The sequence below is a fragment of the Ovis canadensis genome, chromosome 14 (genome assembly GCF_042477335.2).
Source record: "Ovis canadensis isolate MfBH-ARS-UI-01 breed Bighorn chromosome 14, ARS-UI_OviCan_v2, whole genome shotgun sequence".
NCBI lineage: Eukaryota > Metazoa > Chordata > Mammalia > Artiodactyla > Bovidae > Ovis > Ovis canadensis.
The window spans coordinates 38,934,948-38,950,521 of NC_091258.1; the positions used below are offsets into that span (position 1 = coordinate 38,934,948).

The 15,574-nt window shown below is 54.3% G+C and overlaps 1 protein-coding gene across 19 annotated transcripts in view; it reads right to left on the reverse strand.

The window, feature by feature from the left end:
- KIFC3 (kinesin family member C3) overlaps window positions 1–15,574 on the reverse strand; it is a 40,445-nt gene that overhangs the window by 6,508 nt on the left and 18,363 nt on the right. For 13 of the 19 annotated variants that reach the window (XM_069552871.1, XM_069552872.1, XM_069552874.1 and 10 more), the window contains 9 exons: window positions 14,575–14,777; window positions 5,791–5,856; window positions 5,179–5,322; window positions 4,798–5,037; window positions 4,104–4,277; window positions 3,476–3,623; window positions 3,260–3,390; window positions 1,996–2,107; window positions 520–701 (listed from right to left, as the gene is read on the reverse strand). In XM_069552871.1, the coding sequence (XP_069408972.1) occupies window positions 520–701; window positions 1,996–2,107; window positions 3,260–3,390; window positions 3,476–3,623; window positions 4,104–4,277; window positions 4,798–5,037; window positions 5,179–5,322; window positions 5,791–5,856; window positions 14,575–14,777 (1,400 nt within the window). The remainder of the gene's footprint in view (window positions 1–519; window positions 702–1,995; window positions 2,108–3,259; window positions 3,391–3,475; window positions 3,624–4,103; window positions 4,278–4,797; window positions 5,038–5,178; window positions 5,323–5,790; window positions 5,857–14,574; window positions 14,778–15,574) is intronic. The other 6 variants (XM_069552879.1, XM_069552878.1, XM_069552875.1 and 3 more) reach the window with 1 other exon arrangement.

Here is a 15,574-nt window from a genome sequence, read left to right on the forward strand (position 1 = left end):
CACACAGGCTGCAGGCTCCTCCCTGAGGTCTGCGCGAGCAGCGTGGGAGTCCCTAGAAAGGCCCGTGGGGCTGATAAAAGTGGTGCTCCTGGCTGGAGAGGCCTGCCTCCACACAAGCCAAGGTCCAGTGGGTGGGCAGGGCCATGTGAGTAGGAGGGGCTGAGAGTGGGTGTGGTTGATTGTGGGCGGGGCCCATGTGGGTGGGAGGGGCTACGAGGGTGGGTGTGGCTATAAGGATAGGAGGGATCACCTGAGTAGGATGGGCCCGAGTGGGTGTGGCTGTGATGGGCGGAGCCACGGGGGTTGCCCTAGCTTATGCATGCATCTGCCCTTCCGAAGCCCTTTTTGCCTTCCCACCTTCTTTTCTCCTCCAGCGGTAAAGAGAGGAACCTTGTAGCCCTAGGCTTCTGCATCCTGTCTCCCCTGTTTTACGTTTATTTTCGTCCAGCCCTCACCCATCTCTCCCCCTTCATGTGAGGTGTGCCTCTCAGTCCCTCTCCCAGCAGGGGCCACACTCACGTCCTGCTGTGAGGCCTGTGAGGAGAAGACCTTGTCCAGCTCGAAGGAGACAGGCTTTCCTTTGTGCAGCAAGTGAATGATGGAGTCGTCGTCGGGATCAAAGGTCACAGCATTGGTCGCCTCAGGTCCTTCCCCGTCCTCTTTGGTGACTGGCCGGACACGGGCAATCACCCGGATGTTCCCTAGATTTGATGGGGCAGGAGAGATGGGTACTGGCCCGGTCAAGACCAGACTACCTCCACACTGGTGTCCACTGATGTCTGGAGCAGGCCAGTGGCTCAAGAGATCCCTACCTTCTTAGTAAGGCCCCCAAGAGCAAGGTGGCCCACAAAGCTGTTCTTAGTCATTCACACTATACTATGAATTCATGTGTCAATACATTTTTTGCTAAGCAAACCAACTGAGGGTGACAGCCTCACCTTGGGGACATAGAGGAAAGGTCAGTTTTCAGAGTTGAGACTTTGCACCTTGCACCCAGTTTGAGTGGGATACCCAAATGGACACCTCATCACACAACTAGACTTCAGTTTCCTCATACACACAGTGAGGGGCTTGGGGCCCACTAAGCCAAGGAGCTTGCTCTCTCATTCTAGAAGGGCACTGTGAATGCCAGGACAGAGTTTGGGAATCAGATGGGCTGACAGGACCAGGCAGAAGGTGGGCACAGGCAACAAGGCAGCCCAGGGGTTGACTGGGGCACAGATTCGATCACACCACCCGCCTTGCTTCAAGCCCTTAGAGGGGATCCCAGAGGCTTGAATGAAGAGAAAGCTCCCCATCACATCTAGCACGGCCCCACCTCCCTTCACCTGGCCACTCCAGCTCACAGTCCAGGTCTCAGCCCTGGTTCCACCTCCTTCAAGAAGCCCCCTCAGCACCCTCAACTGTCAGATATTTAGGAGCTCAGAGAACCCCTCCCCAGCCCAGGTAAAGGGGCACTGATGCAGTTCTCAGGGTGATTAATGATCACCATCTGCTCCCCCCCACCGCCACTGAAGGGAGCACCATAAGGGCAAGGATGGGTTCTGTGGGGTCCACAGACATATCCCCAGTGTCTGGAAGAGCATGTGGCACAGGGCAGGTGCTCTCTGGACCGCTGGGCAGTGAACAGGTGCTCTCTCAAGCTTGAACCAAGCCCTACATCAGAATGACATTCTAGCCACCCACCGCCCAGTACTTCAATGCCCTGCTCCTCCAACACCTGGTGGGCTACCACAGGCACTAGGAAAGGCTTCAGAGTTGGACGGATCCAAGGTGGACCGTCTGTTTACTCGCCATGCAGTTCTGAGCAAATTCCCTGTGACATTTCTGTGCCTCTGTACCCCTATTTACAAAGAGGGGGTCACAACAGTGCCTCAAAATGACAGGGCACAGCTCCAAGGACTGGCACTGGAGGCCAAAGGGAAGGGCAGGAGCACCCCCGAGGCAGGTCAGGGCCCCCTCTGCTGGGCACCCCCCAACCCAGCCGGCAGTCACCTTTCAGCCGCACAAGCTCATTGTGGCACTTTTTACGCAGCTGCAGCTCCCGGCGGTACTTGCGCAGCAGCTCCTGGTTGTTGCTGTTGACCTCCTCGATGGCCTGGCCAATCTGGTGGGGGAAGGGCAGCGCCATCAGGGGGGCAGTTCCACCCACCTCACATGCCCAGCTGCTGCCCCCCACCCCCCACTGACAGCCTGCTCATCGCTGCCTGCCCTGGACTGGGCACCTGAGCTGAGCTGTCACACGTCAGATTTTCCCAGTAACCCTCTGGGTAGGTACTGCGACCAGACCCATTTTACAGAGCAAGAAACTGAGCCCCAAAGAAGCTAAGCCAATCTCAAGGTTGCCCTGCTGATGAGCAAAGAGCTGGGACTCAGCCCTCACTCCACAGGATTCAGTTGGACCCAAATCTCAGCTCTACTCTGAGGAGCTGGGAGACCAGAAGCAATTGGCTCAATGTCTTCAAGCCTCAATTTCCTCATCTGTAAAATGGGAATTCATAGGAGCTGGTGATAAAGCTTTCAAGTTCCATTCACAGGGAAAAGAAACAAGATGCAGGCCACACTCACACCTGTTCCCCTTTGCTGGGAGAAAGGGAAGTGTGTGTACATGCACACGCGTGTCAACAGTTTCCAGTATGCTCGGATGCCCTTCAGAGGACATGCTGGGAGAGGTTTCTTTTGGGGAGCAGGCTGGGTGGCAGAGAGAGGCCTTTCCTTTTCATCCGACGCCCATCTGTGAAGTGTGTACTTGCAACATGTCCATGTATTATTGACATGATTTTTTTTATTAAAGGAGAAGAACTATTTTCGATTCCCCAAATATATGTCTGTCCTGCAGAGCTGTCACACAGACTCAAGGAGCTGATGGCTATAAAAGGCTCTGCATGTAGGAAGCACTTTAGACACGTTGGTTATTCTCATACTGCACAAGTACAGCTTGAAAAAATTAAATTAAACCTAACAGATGTAAAGATATGTGTAGCATGTTTGAAATATAAAGATATGCGTAGCCCATATGGGATATAAAGATATATGTGACGTGTTTGCTTTACAGACTCATAACAAGACAAATATCCAAATACCTACCCCTAAATCAAACTGGTTTTCCAATGGTCTGAGGACAGCCATGTGTGTGGTAGGGAAGGGAGCTGCCGTCTGGGGGTTTGTCTGAGTTTGGGAAGGGCGTGGTGGGGGATGCTGTGTCCACCCAGGGGCTCCAACGCCTCTCCCAGCCCCGCCACCCAGGGCCTGCACTCACCTCGGCCTTGACGCTCTTGAGGGCCTCCTGCAGCAGCAGCGGGAAGCCGCGCACCTGACGCTTGAGCCCATTGTAGTCATTGGTCAGGGTCCGCAGCGCTGGCTGCAGCGTCAGCAGGTTGGTCCGGACGCCTGTGGGGACACAAAGGGGTGAGAGGCGGACGGGGTGAAGGGCCGTGGTGCGGGGAGCAGGCTAGGGCTCAGCCGGCCGGCTTACCTGCCAGGTTCTCGTGTACTGCCTTCATCTCCACCTGGGCTCTGGCGAAGGCCTCCTCGATGGCCCGGTTCTTGTCCTCCTCCAGGGACTGCATCTCTTCCAGCATCTGCCCGTGGGCCCTCTCTAGCTCCGACTCGTACATGGCAATCTGAAGCCAGGGTCAGGAGCTCAGTGGAACGCCCCATGGGAAGGCAAGATGCCCCACCCCTCACACACACACATATGCACAAGCAAGAGATAGGATGGCCATCTCTCTCCCCGAAAGGGCCGCCAGCTCCGTGCAGCTACTTCCCAGCATCAACCCAGCACCATCCAGGGTCCCACAGGCCCTGGGAAGCAAGGGAGAGGATTTCTTGTCAGTTATTATACGGACCAGGGTACCCTTCCAAGAGTGTGTGTGCCAGGCCCTGAGTCAATCTTGCAATGAGGTCAAGCCCCACCGGGAGCTGGGTTCTGCAATCAGACCATTTTACATATGAGCAGAAACTTGCCCTTGGTCACAACGGCCAGCAGGGAGAGGGGGACTGGAACACGTGTCTGTGGGACCCCAAGTGCTCAGCCTCTGCACGGTGCCACAGGGCGGCCCCAGCGTCATGCCACCCCAACAGCCACGCGATGACCCACGCACCTGCGCCCGGAGCTGTGCGGTCAGCTGGTGCGAGCTCTGCAGCTGCTGCTCCATCTCCTTCAGCACCTGCCTCTGCATGGCCACCTGCTCCTGCAGGTGCTGGTTCCGGGCCTGTGACTCACTGAGGGCTTGCTTGGTCTTGGACGACTCTACCTCCACTGTCTTGATGACATACTGTGAGCGGGGGCAGATGGGCGGGCACACAGAGGTGTGTGAGTGCCTTGCCCTCACCCCGGGACCCTGAGGGGACCCTCAGGAGCATCCCACTAACAGCCCGCAGAAAAAAACTAGAGGAGCCCTGAGGTCTTGGCTTTCCAGAATGGTGCAGGGGCCTCCTGGAATCTTCTCATTTTCACGAGCCCAAGAGGAGCCTGGCTGTGGCCCAAGACTGGGCACAGAACAGACAAGGAGGGCAAAGACAAGAGCAGAACGTAGTGAAGCATCGCATCCATGCCTGGCTCGCAGCAGGCGCCCCAAGCCTCGGTTGCTGGATGCCTACATGGCCTGACCCTGGACAGCAGGAAGGGGAAGGGGCCAGGCTGAGTGCAGACCTGGAAGGATTCCTTCAACCCCTTGCACCTACTTATTCACCAAGACAAGCCTGTTCTACGTCTGGCCCGTCCTGGGCTCCAGAGACCAGTGCCAAGGCACAGCCCAGGTGCATACAGCAGGCAGCCACCCAGCCCCGGCTCACCTTGATGGGCGGTGACTGGGCACGCAGGCTGGCGATGGTCTCGTGGCTGTCTCGCAGGCGCCGGCTGAGCCTCTCTTCCTCCTGCGCCTTCTCGGCCAGGCAGTCTTTGAGCCGCAGCTCCACCTCGGCCAGCCGGTCGGTCTTCTGCTGCACCTCCAGGTTCAGCTCTGACAGCAGGCCTTTGTTCTCTGCCACCTCCAGCTGTAGCTGGGACAGCCTGTCGCGGAGCTGGGTGCTCTCCTGCAGACGGACAGCCACAGAGGCATGGGAGGTGGGGACGGGTCAAGTGTGAGACCAGCGGGCAAGAGCCAGCGTGAGGAGCTGGGGTGACTGCTGGGAATCAAGGCCCCTGTCCCCTGACCACACTGGTCCTGGGCCTACCTGGCTGTGCTCGCAGCCCGTGCAAGGGGCCGCCGGCTTGGCCCTCAGCTCCTGCAGCTCCGCCTCACAGCGCCGCATCTCTTGCCTCAGTCGCTCATTCTCCACCATTAGCAGGTCCCGGTGCTTCTCCAAGTCGGTGCCTCCCTGCAGAGAGCCAGAGTCGAGGGGGGGGCATGTGGCCAGGGCAGGTTGGGGGAAGGACAGGGCAGCAGGGAGGCAGAGACAGTACGGGGTGGGGTGAGCAGAGGGCCACGATGGGGAGGAAGAGAGAAGGAGAAAAGAGAAAGAAAGGCCAGTGATGGACGGAGGAAGAGAGAAGGGGCTCCAGAGAAGATAAAGACAAAGATGAGGGCAGAGGAGAGAAGAGATGGAGGAGGGTAGTGAGATAGGAACAGCTCCTGGCTGCACCCCAGCCCTCTCATTCTATTTTCCTGAGTGTGAAAGTAACAAGGAAAGTCATATTTATATACACAGAGATCACACTCCTGCTTTACATCAGCAAACAAGAATTAACCTTCCTCCCGTTATGGGTCACGCAACCTCATGGTGATAAGTACCCTGGAAGCTTCTCCCCTCCCCTCAGCCCCGTTAGGATGGCATTGTTGGGCTCACCAGCTCAGATCGAAGGCGGCTCACTTCCTGGGCCTGGCTTATGAGCTTCTCCTTCAGGTGTTCCACCTGCCAGCACAAAGCCGGGGGTGGTAAGCCTGGTTCCTCACTCCCAGGCCTCTCGCCCGACCCCATGGCCCCAGCCCTCCCTGTGTTCATACATCAGACCACACCTGAACTCCAGGTGCAGTGCGCCTGGCCTGGTCCTGACAGCTCTCAGCACACTCTCCCATCACAGGACCGGCCAGCCCGGGCTCTCAGGAGTCCAGAGAGCGAACGCAGAGAGGTGACCCCTGGGCCCACTCCAGGGGCAGCTCGACAGGGGACTCAAGGGGCTGACCCTCAAGACATCTGCCTTGTCCAGACCCCTGGCCAGGCCTGTACCTACTTTTGTATTTGTAGCTTTATATCTTTTTTTTCTTAAAAGGCCTCCAAATTGTATAAACTCCAGGTACTACAAAATGTGGATTGGTCCTTGTCCGGCCCCTAGAATTTTCCACTTTGAGTGGTTCCTGGGGAGTCTGTCTGTGGAGACACCAGCCTGCCACTGACCAGCACACCTTTAGGATCTGCGTCCCAGCTTCCAGTCTGCCTTGCCAGAGAGCCATGGGGTGTGCACTCCATCAGGAGGCGAGGCTAACCTGGTTCAGCCAGAGCCGAAGGAGGAGAAACCAGCCCCCAGAGAGCAGGATTCCAGGGGGGCTCCCTGCTCTCCCCGCAGGCCTAGACCCTGGTTCCACATCAGCCTGCCCCCAGGAACTCTCCCCTCGGAAATGACCCAAAATGCAGATGAGGACTTTGGCACCAGCATTCATCAGAGCATGTTCAGGGATTTCCCTGTAGAACATTCTGTGATGACCACAGGGAACCTTGGGGAAGGTACCGTGAGAGTCAGGCTTCCTCCATGGAGATAAGGAGGTGTAGTTCACACAGGCAGGCCACGAAGCCTTGGGCTGGATATTACTAAACACCAGGAGACAAAGCCTACTGCCTACAGGGCCCACCAGCCAGGAAAGCAGGTGAAGAGCAGTGCAGGACTAGACACCCAAGATCCAGCTGAAGAAGGTGGGAGTGTGGTGGGGGGTGGGGACACAGGCCCGGTGTTGCCAAACTTCTGACCTTTCAAGCGAGGCCAGACACTGGGATTTTCAGGTTGTGCATATTAAATGTCCCCACTACATACGGCTGAGATGTCATCAACAATCGGTTGAGCACAAGCTCAGAACCAACCATCTCCTGGGGCTGGAGAAAGCAGCTGAACCACAAGTTGGTCTCTGCCTCTCTGAGCGGGTTGCGGGAGGAACTGGGTAACAGGCGTGACCCCACCTCCGAGGAAAAGACCAGTGAAAGCAACGAGCTGCTCACTCATAGTTGAGGAGGTGGAGTACAAGACACAAGACCCAGAGAGGGGTTGGGAGGACCAACCTGGCTGCCCAAAGCCTGCTACCGGGCAAGCAGGTGGCTTAAGGGAGGGCATCCGAGAAGGTCACCTCTGTCACCTGCTCCACCAGCACACTCCTTCCCAGCAGTGCACTGGACATGGACCAAGGCAGGCAGCAAAGCCTATGCCCCTTCTCTGCCCCCTCCAGCGCCCCCTGCTGTTAGCCTGACACACAGAGCGTTCAGTCCCTTTCCCCTAGAGGGGAGTTTGCATAAAGCAGCCTATCATTCCTTAGTCATGAAATTGGTAATAACCTGAATGCCCAGCATTAGGGGATTGCTTAGGTGGGTCACGGTAAATGCACTCATACACTACTGTGTCACTGTTGCCTATATGCTTATCATGAATTTTAAATAATGTAGGGAATGGCTCCTCAATGTATTAAGTCAAAGAAAAATCCAAAAAACAAACTTGCATTTGCAATACAAAAAAGTAGAGGGTGCTGGACAGCAGGATTACGCCTGGCAAACATTTAACGCTTTTGAGTAATTTTTAAGTCTCAAAGAATATATATTTCTCTTGCACTCCTCCCGCCCTGAAACAGGTGGAGTCCACCTCGTTTTGAAATGTTGGGGTCCCCCACCTTCCTCCCCTTCCTCAGAAATCACCCAGTAAGATCCACTTGCACAGAGTCGGTGCCCCAACAGACTGCTTCCTTGGCACCAGGCTGGGGGGTGCTCAGACCCCGTGTGTCCCCAACGCCACTGGCACTCAGATCCAATGCAGTCAAAGTGGGGGTTTCCAGTGTTTACCTGAGGGGGCGGTTGTCAGGATGCTTACCTGCCACCTGCCTGCAGCCCAGTTCCTATTCTCTTCTTACATCACAATTGGAACTCTAGGAGCGCCAACCCTCTGTCTGGAATTTCAGAGGGGTACCCCCAAAAGGCAGAGGCTGCCCTGGGGGCCCAGGCTAGGGGTGAGGTGGGGCATGAGGAAGAGGCTGTAAAAGATCCCTCTTGTCAGAGATGTCAGACCCTCGTCCTCTCCCGGCTTGTCTCGGGCAGTGGGGGACACACTGACACCGCAGGATGGCTGGTCAGGCGCAAACCACCCCATGGCGTGCGGTGACTGCACCCCAGCTGGCCAGCTCCATTAGGGGCCTGAGAATGAAGAACACGCGCTGCCCAGGCGCGGGACTCCTGCCCTCCACACAGAGGGCTTAGCTTCGGGGGGCGCTGAGGGGAAGATGGCAGCTTTCTCCCAGCCTGGGAGGGGGAACGGGTGAGTCCCTCAGAGTCAGGGAAAACAGTGGGCAATGGAGACAGAGACAAGAGGCAGGCACAGAGCAGAGACGGGGAGCTGAGGGTGAACCTGACCAGAGGGCAGAGCTTCCTGTGGAAGGGGGCCCCACAGGCACCCGCTTCGCCCACCCAGCACAGCTCTGAATCAGCGACCATATCTGCATCTGTACACAAAGAGGGTTCAAAGAGTCAGCCAGAGGGGCAAGCAGGCTCTTAACAGGCTGCCGTGACGACGCCCAGGACAGCACGCGGTCAACCCCAGGGCTGAGAAGGGACCAGGCTGAGTTTGTCCAACACTCTCCCTGGGGCTTCCCAGGTGGCACCAGCGGTAAAGAACCTGCCTGCCAGTGCAGGAGACATAAAAGACACAGGTTCAATCCCTGGGTTGGGAAGATCCCCTGGAGGAGGGTATGGCAACCCATTCCAGTATTCTTGCCTGGAGAATCCCAAAGGAAATACAGTCCATGGGTCGCAAAGAGTTGAACACGACTGAAGCGACTTAACATACACACACTCCCTGAGCTCAGTCTCCTTGTCATGCAGAGAAACTGAGTCACAGGCCTGGTGCAGGGCAGCCTCGGGGGAGACCTGGGACATGGGGCCGTCTGCTGACCTGACGCCAACCCATAGTTACATCTCCCAGCAGAAGCAGGCTCAGCAGAGGGTGGGGCTGCCCGAGCTGGTCTGCGTTTTCCCAGTGTCTGCTCCTCTCAATGCAGACAACCTACTGATTACCTACCCTCGACCTCCCACCAAGCCTGGCCCTCCATCATCAGCTGTCTTCAGAGGAATGGAGGGCTGTCCCAGTGGCGAGACCAAGGGATTCCTGTGCTGGGAAAATGAGAGGGCCTGGGATCCAGACAGCCCCAAGGAAACACAGTCCAGAGGCCCGAGGGGCAGCCCCAGGAAGCACACTGTCTTGCCCCCAACACACTCCCCATTCCAGGAGACCTGACTCCTGACTGCCCACATATGTGACCAATGACCAGGCCTGTCTGGCTACAACCACCCACCCTGCCTCTACTGCTAGGTTTTCACATGTGAGTTCTCTGCATCAAGGGTCACTGGGATCATGGACTCTCAGGCTGGACTTGCCCAGCTTTCTAATACAGACATTGCCCTAATGTGCCGGACAACCTTGGACATGTCTCAAGTCCACCATGCCTCTCTCCATATCCTTGGCTGTAGAATGAGGCTACCTTACCGAGGAGGTCTGGAGGATTAAGTAAGATTACAAGAGATAACATGCAAAGTGCTTAGGACAGGGCCCAGCACCATAATGAGTTCTATTAATAGAATGAATGTTCAGATAGGCAGAGATATTTGTCTATTGTGTCAGCGCTGTACTCCCAGTGCCTAGAATGGCACCTGGTATACAGTAGGTGCTCAGTAAACACATATAGAAAAAGTGTTGAATGCCTGAGTGAGTGAGCCGTAAGGCAGGGCATGGCGCAGCAAAGGTGGGGCTCACTGAAGGATGCTACCTTCCACCAAAGGCAGGAGTGGCTATTGGGCTCCAGGTAGTGGGGGCCATGTGGGAATGTCAGCCCAGAGGTGCCACATCTTCCAATATTTTATTACCAAAAAAAGGAAGCTAAGGTTTTTATATGAACTTAACTAAGATTTAAATGGTGGCAACTAACTTGAGCATTTAAAAAATCAGGCCAACTGGCACTAATAAATTCAGCCAAGTTGCGGGATACAACACATTAAAAATCAGTTGTGTTTCTATGCACTAATACTGGACAATACAAAAAGGAAATTAAGAAAACAATTTCATTTATAATAGCATCAGAAAGAATAAAATATGTAGAAATAAAGCAACGATGGAGGCAAAACCTTGTTCACTAAAAACTATAAAACATTGCTGGAAGAAATTAAAGATGATAATAGTGATGGAAACACATCCTGCATTCATAGTTTGGAAACAACATTGCTAACACGTCAACACTACCCAGAGCAATCTATAGATTCAATGCAATCTCTATTTAAATCCCAATGACATTTTTTTTTGCAGAAATAGAAAAGTCCATCCCAAAATTCATATGAAATCTCAGAAGATTCCAAATAGCTAAAACAATTTTGAAGAATAAAGTTGGAGGTCCCACATTCTTTGATTTCAAAACTTACAACAAAGCTCCAGTAAACCAAAAAGTGTGGAATTGGCATAAAGACAGATATATAGACTAATGGAGTAGGATAGAGAGCCTAGAAATAAACCCTCATGTATCTGGTCAACTGATTCTTGACAAGGGTGTTAAGATTTCTAATGAGGAAAGGATAGTCTTTTCAACAAGTAGTGCTGGGAAAATGATATCCACATGCAAAAGAATGAAGTTGGACACTTACTAACACCATATACAAAAATTAACTCAAAATAGATCAAAGATCTAAACACAAAAGCTAAAACTATATATAAAATTCTTAAAAGAAAACAAGGAGAAAGCTTCATGACATTAGATTTGGCAATGATTTCTTGATTAGATCTTTACTTTGAGCCCCTCAATCCTCTGAGGTACGTACTATCATTATCTCCATTTTACAGGAGGAGAAACTGAGGTCCCAAGAGATTAAGCCTTGGTTAATCTTGCTCAAGGTCACTTGACTATTGAAAGTGCTGGCACTAGAATTGGAGCCCTGCAGAGCCCTCAGTCTTAACCACATGGCTTTTCAGGAAGAGCAACACGGCAAAGCCAGTTGAGTTCAAAGACAAGTCTGAACAAGAATGGGAACCAGGAGGCATCCTGAGAAGGAGGTGGAGGGTACCCCATGGTGGGCTTTTCTTAGAGAAGCAACATATAGAAACACCAAGAAGGTCAGTCTGTGACAAACCAGTGAGGCTGACAGGAAACCAGAGCTCAGACATGACGCCTGAGAAGGCACAGCAGTTTACAGTTTGTGATCCACGTCTCTGTCCAGTCTCATAACTGAGCTGCTCAGTAACCATGAAGCAACATCTATTAGACCCAGTTTACAGATGGGTAAATGAAGGCTCAGACAGGAAGTGGCTTACTACAGCTACACAGCCAGTACACAAGGCCTGCACACATGATTCCAAATCCAACACTCCTCCCAGTAACGATGAGGGTGGTGATGGTGGTGACACCAATAACACTGGTCATCAAACCAGATATTGTTGTTATGTCCATTTTACAGATGAGGAAATTGAGGTGCAGAGCAGTAATTAACTAGCCCAAGGTCACACAGCTGATGAGTAGTGCCAAAGTCAGGACATGGATGGGGCTCCAGGCCCTCACCTCCACAGGGTCAGACCCTTCCAAGAGTGGTTCAGAGACCTGAACCTTCAGGTGCATCTCCTGAGATACTTTTTCAGATAAGAGCTTGCGGGAACAAAACATGAGCCAAGACCGGGAACGATTCTGAATTCTCCAGATCTTCCAGAGGAGTGGGGGTTGGGATAAGGGAAGGGGTCAGGACTGCCTGGAGAGCTGCGGCTCAAAGACACCAAAAAGGCCGAGATGCTTGACCCTCAATTTCCTGTCTAAAAAGTAAGTCAATTTTGCTAATTAAAGGGAAAAAATGTTTCTTAAACATTCATTTAGGGGCTTCCCTGGTGGCTCAGTGGTAAAGAATCTGCTTGCAATGCAGGAGCCACAGGAGATGTGGGTTCGATCCCTGGGTTGGGAAGATCTCCTGGAGAAGAGCACGGCAACCCATTCCACTATTCTTGCCTGGAGAATCCCAAGGACAGAGGAGTCTGATGGGTTATAGTCCATGGGGGTCACAAAGAATCAGACACGACATAGAAGACTTAGCATGCACGCATGCAAACGTTTGTTTAAAGTCACCATAGGCCACATATTATTTCATTTATACGAAATGTTCAGAAAAGATCAATCCATATAAACAGAAAGCAGGGAACAGGACTTCTCTGGCGGTCCAGTGGTTAAGACTCCATGTTGCCAATGCGGGGGACACAAGTTTGATCCCTGGTCAGAGAACTAAGAATGGGAACCAGGAGGCATCCTGAGAAGGAGGTGGAGGGTACCCCATGGTGGGCTTTTCTTAGAGAAGCAACATATAGAAACACCAAGAAGGTCAGTCTGTGACAAACCAGTGAGGCTGACAGGAAACCAGAGCTCAGACATGACCATGGTCATGGTCACATGCCATGCAGTGAGGCCAAAAGATTTTTTAAAAACCCAGAAAGCTGGGCAGTGGTTGCTAGGGGTTGGGGGAAAGGGGACATGAGGAGTGATTTAATAAGTCTTTGAAGGGTAACAAAAATGTTCTGAAACTAGACAGTGGTGATGGCTGCATCATCACCTTAATATACTTAAGACCATACATTGTATACCTTAAACGGAGGAGTTCTATGGAATGTGAATTCTATCTCAGCAAACTTCTTCAAAAAACAAAACCTGTTTCAAAAGTGAAGTGCCCAGACAAACTAAACCAAAGGAAGTCGGGGAAGCAGGAGCTCTCCCTGCCACAGGTCCTGATCTCCCTGACAAAGGCATCTGGTAAGAGCCCTCATGCCCTCTGTGTGAGCTCGCCAGCAGAGACTTTGTTACTCTCCCAACTTTACATAAATGCAAGTGACAAATGTCTGTCCTCCCTTAGACTGCAGCCGCCACAGGCCAGGGCATGCCTTGTCCACCTGGGCACCCCCACTGCTCAGCTGGGTGCCTGTACAGACCAGGCACCCAGCAGCCATCTGAGGCAGGAAGGCAGGAGGCAACAGTGATACAAAGTTGGTGTGTTACACCTGCCGTGAAGAGCTCCCACGAGTGGGGCAGACCAGCCTAGGGGCAGCAAACAGTGGGGACAATGTACAAGGAGACAGACAGACTGGGCACCAGGGAGGCCCCAGGGAGGCCCACCCAGCTCAGCAAAGGATGGGTGGTCAGGACAGAGAGAGCCTGAGGACACACATGTAAGCTGGAAAAACGCTGCATCTGAGAAGTGCGTGAGGACTTCCCTGGTGGCGCGGTGGGTAAGAATCCACCTGCCAATGCAGGGGACGTGGGTTCGATCCCTGGCCTGGGAAAGATCCCACATGCCGCAGAGTCCGCCGCAGGGTAACTAAGCCTGTGGGCCACAACTACTGAACCTCAGTGCACCTAGAGCCTGTGCTCCGCCATGAGAAAAGCCACCACGATGAGAAGCCTGCGCACCGCAGCGAAGAACAGCCCCCATTGGCCGCAACTAGAGAAAGCCCACATGCAGCAACGAAGACAGCACAGCCCAAAACACAAAAATAAATAAAAGTGCATGGAAATAATCTGCTGCCCCCGGAACTGAGAACAAGTCACAGCATCCGGTAATGAGGAACAGAAGATCTACAGCCTGGGCAATCACAGAGAAAGAAGCTGCTCCACCTGACGGCAGGGCGTTCTACAGAGAGCCAGGCCCAGGAGCTCAGGCACAGGCTCCAACACCGAGATGGTGTGCAAACAGGGCTGAGGACCTTGGGGAAGTGAGAAATGTCAGACTCAGGCCTGAGAGACACTGACTATTAGAGCTGGGAGTTGAGCCCCAGGAAAGGGGCCTCGGGGCCCACTTGATGGTGGGAAGGAGTGAATTAGCCAGGCACTCAAGGGAAGGCCAGGGGTCAGCCCAAAGGGCCAGTGGCGTCCCCAGCAGCCTTCTGGCCAGCTAATGCAGGAGACAACACTGGTCAGCATGAAACTTTGCTTTCTCTGGCTCCCAGAGGTTTGGGAGCTCCCTTCTCTCCCTGGTACACACCCCAGCCTCTCTTCTCCTGCCAGTTTTCCATGGGGCGACCTCTGCAATGAGTTTGGTCCATGTGGGCTGCCCAAGCCAGGGCACCTCGGAAGATGGAGTGGACTCAGCACCAGCCTCAGAGCAGGAACATCCCTATGCCTTCCTGCTCCACCCACGTCTACACATGCTGCCTGTCACTCATGGAGAGGCGGATCTGGCCCCCTGGTAACCACGAGGAATGGCACATGGAGGATCAGGACGGGAGGCCCAGGCCTCCGTGTGTTCCCAAGCCAGGGGAGAAGACCCCATCTGTCCATTATGCGGGTGGCCTGGAGGGTCCCAGGTACCCTGGGCGACATCTTCCGACTTGTTCCACAGTGGGCAGTGGCCTCAGCCCGTCCCACCCTCCCCAGATACCTGGTTCTGCAGCTGCGTGGACGTGGCTTGCTGCTCACTGTCACGGACAGCCAGCCTCTCCCGCAGGGCCACCAGCTCCTCCTGCAGCTGGGCTTTCTCCTCCCGCAGCTGGGACATGGCCTCCACCATCCTATGTACCACGGGGGCGGCACCGGGCGACCCCGACAGGCTCGAGCACCTCCCGCTGCCGAAGGGCCGCCCACCTATGAGCAAAGTAGCGGCCGATCAGCGGGGCAGCAGAGGCCCCAGCCTGGTTGAGGAGAGGGAGCCTCTCGTGGCAGGATGGACCACAGGGATGGGGAGCGGATGCAAGCAGAGGAGACAAAGAAGCTGGGCAAGGGCTGGGCAGCAGCAGGAGTTAGCGGGTGCCGGTGGGTTAGTTGGGGGGGGGGCCTCCAGGGCCTGCCTTGGAGGAAGCTGCTTTAGCGGGAAGCTTCTGGTGGGTAGAACTGCCTGGACCAGGAGTCAGGAAAGCAACTTCCACTATTACTCCCCCAAAGCCTGTGTTCTGGGTTTGATGGGCAATATCCTCTCCATGGCCAGCCTGCAGGGACCTGCAGTTGAGAAAGATGCGCCTCTGGCAACCCCTGTTGTCTCCCCGGAAAACACTATCCTTGGTGGAAAGTCATTTCTTTACACCCCAAACCTTCTCCAGAGTAGAGAAGAGAGGTGAGGGCTCGCCAGCCTGGCCCCTGCCCTCCGCAGGGAGTGATCACCGCACAGAGAGAGAGAGCAGGCAGAGGTGTGTGTGCGCAGGGACAGACACACCAGGACACAGGAACAAATGCAGCAGCACACAAGCAGGGACATCACCAAGCACGCTCCCAGGCACACTCCTGTGGGGCTGAGTACAGGGACCACACAGGCAAGAGCGAGGGATAAATACTGGGGTGGGCGGGGGGTCTCCGGCTTCCACCATCCTGTCACCAGCAGAAGAGACACAGACAGATGGACAGAAGGACAGAGCCACAGAATCAAGGCCTGGGACCTGCTACTGGGG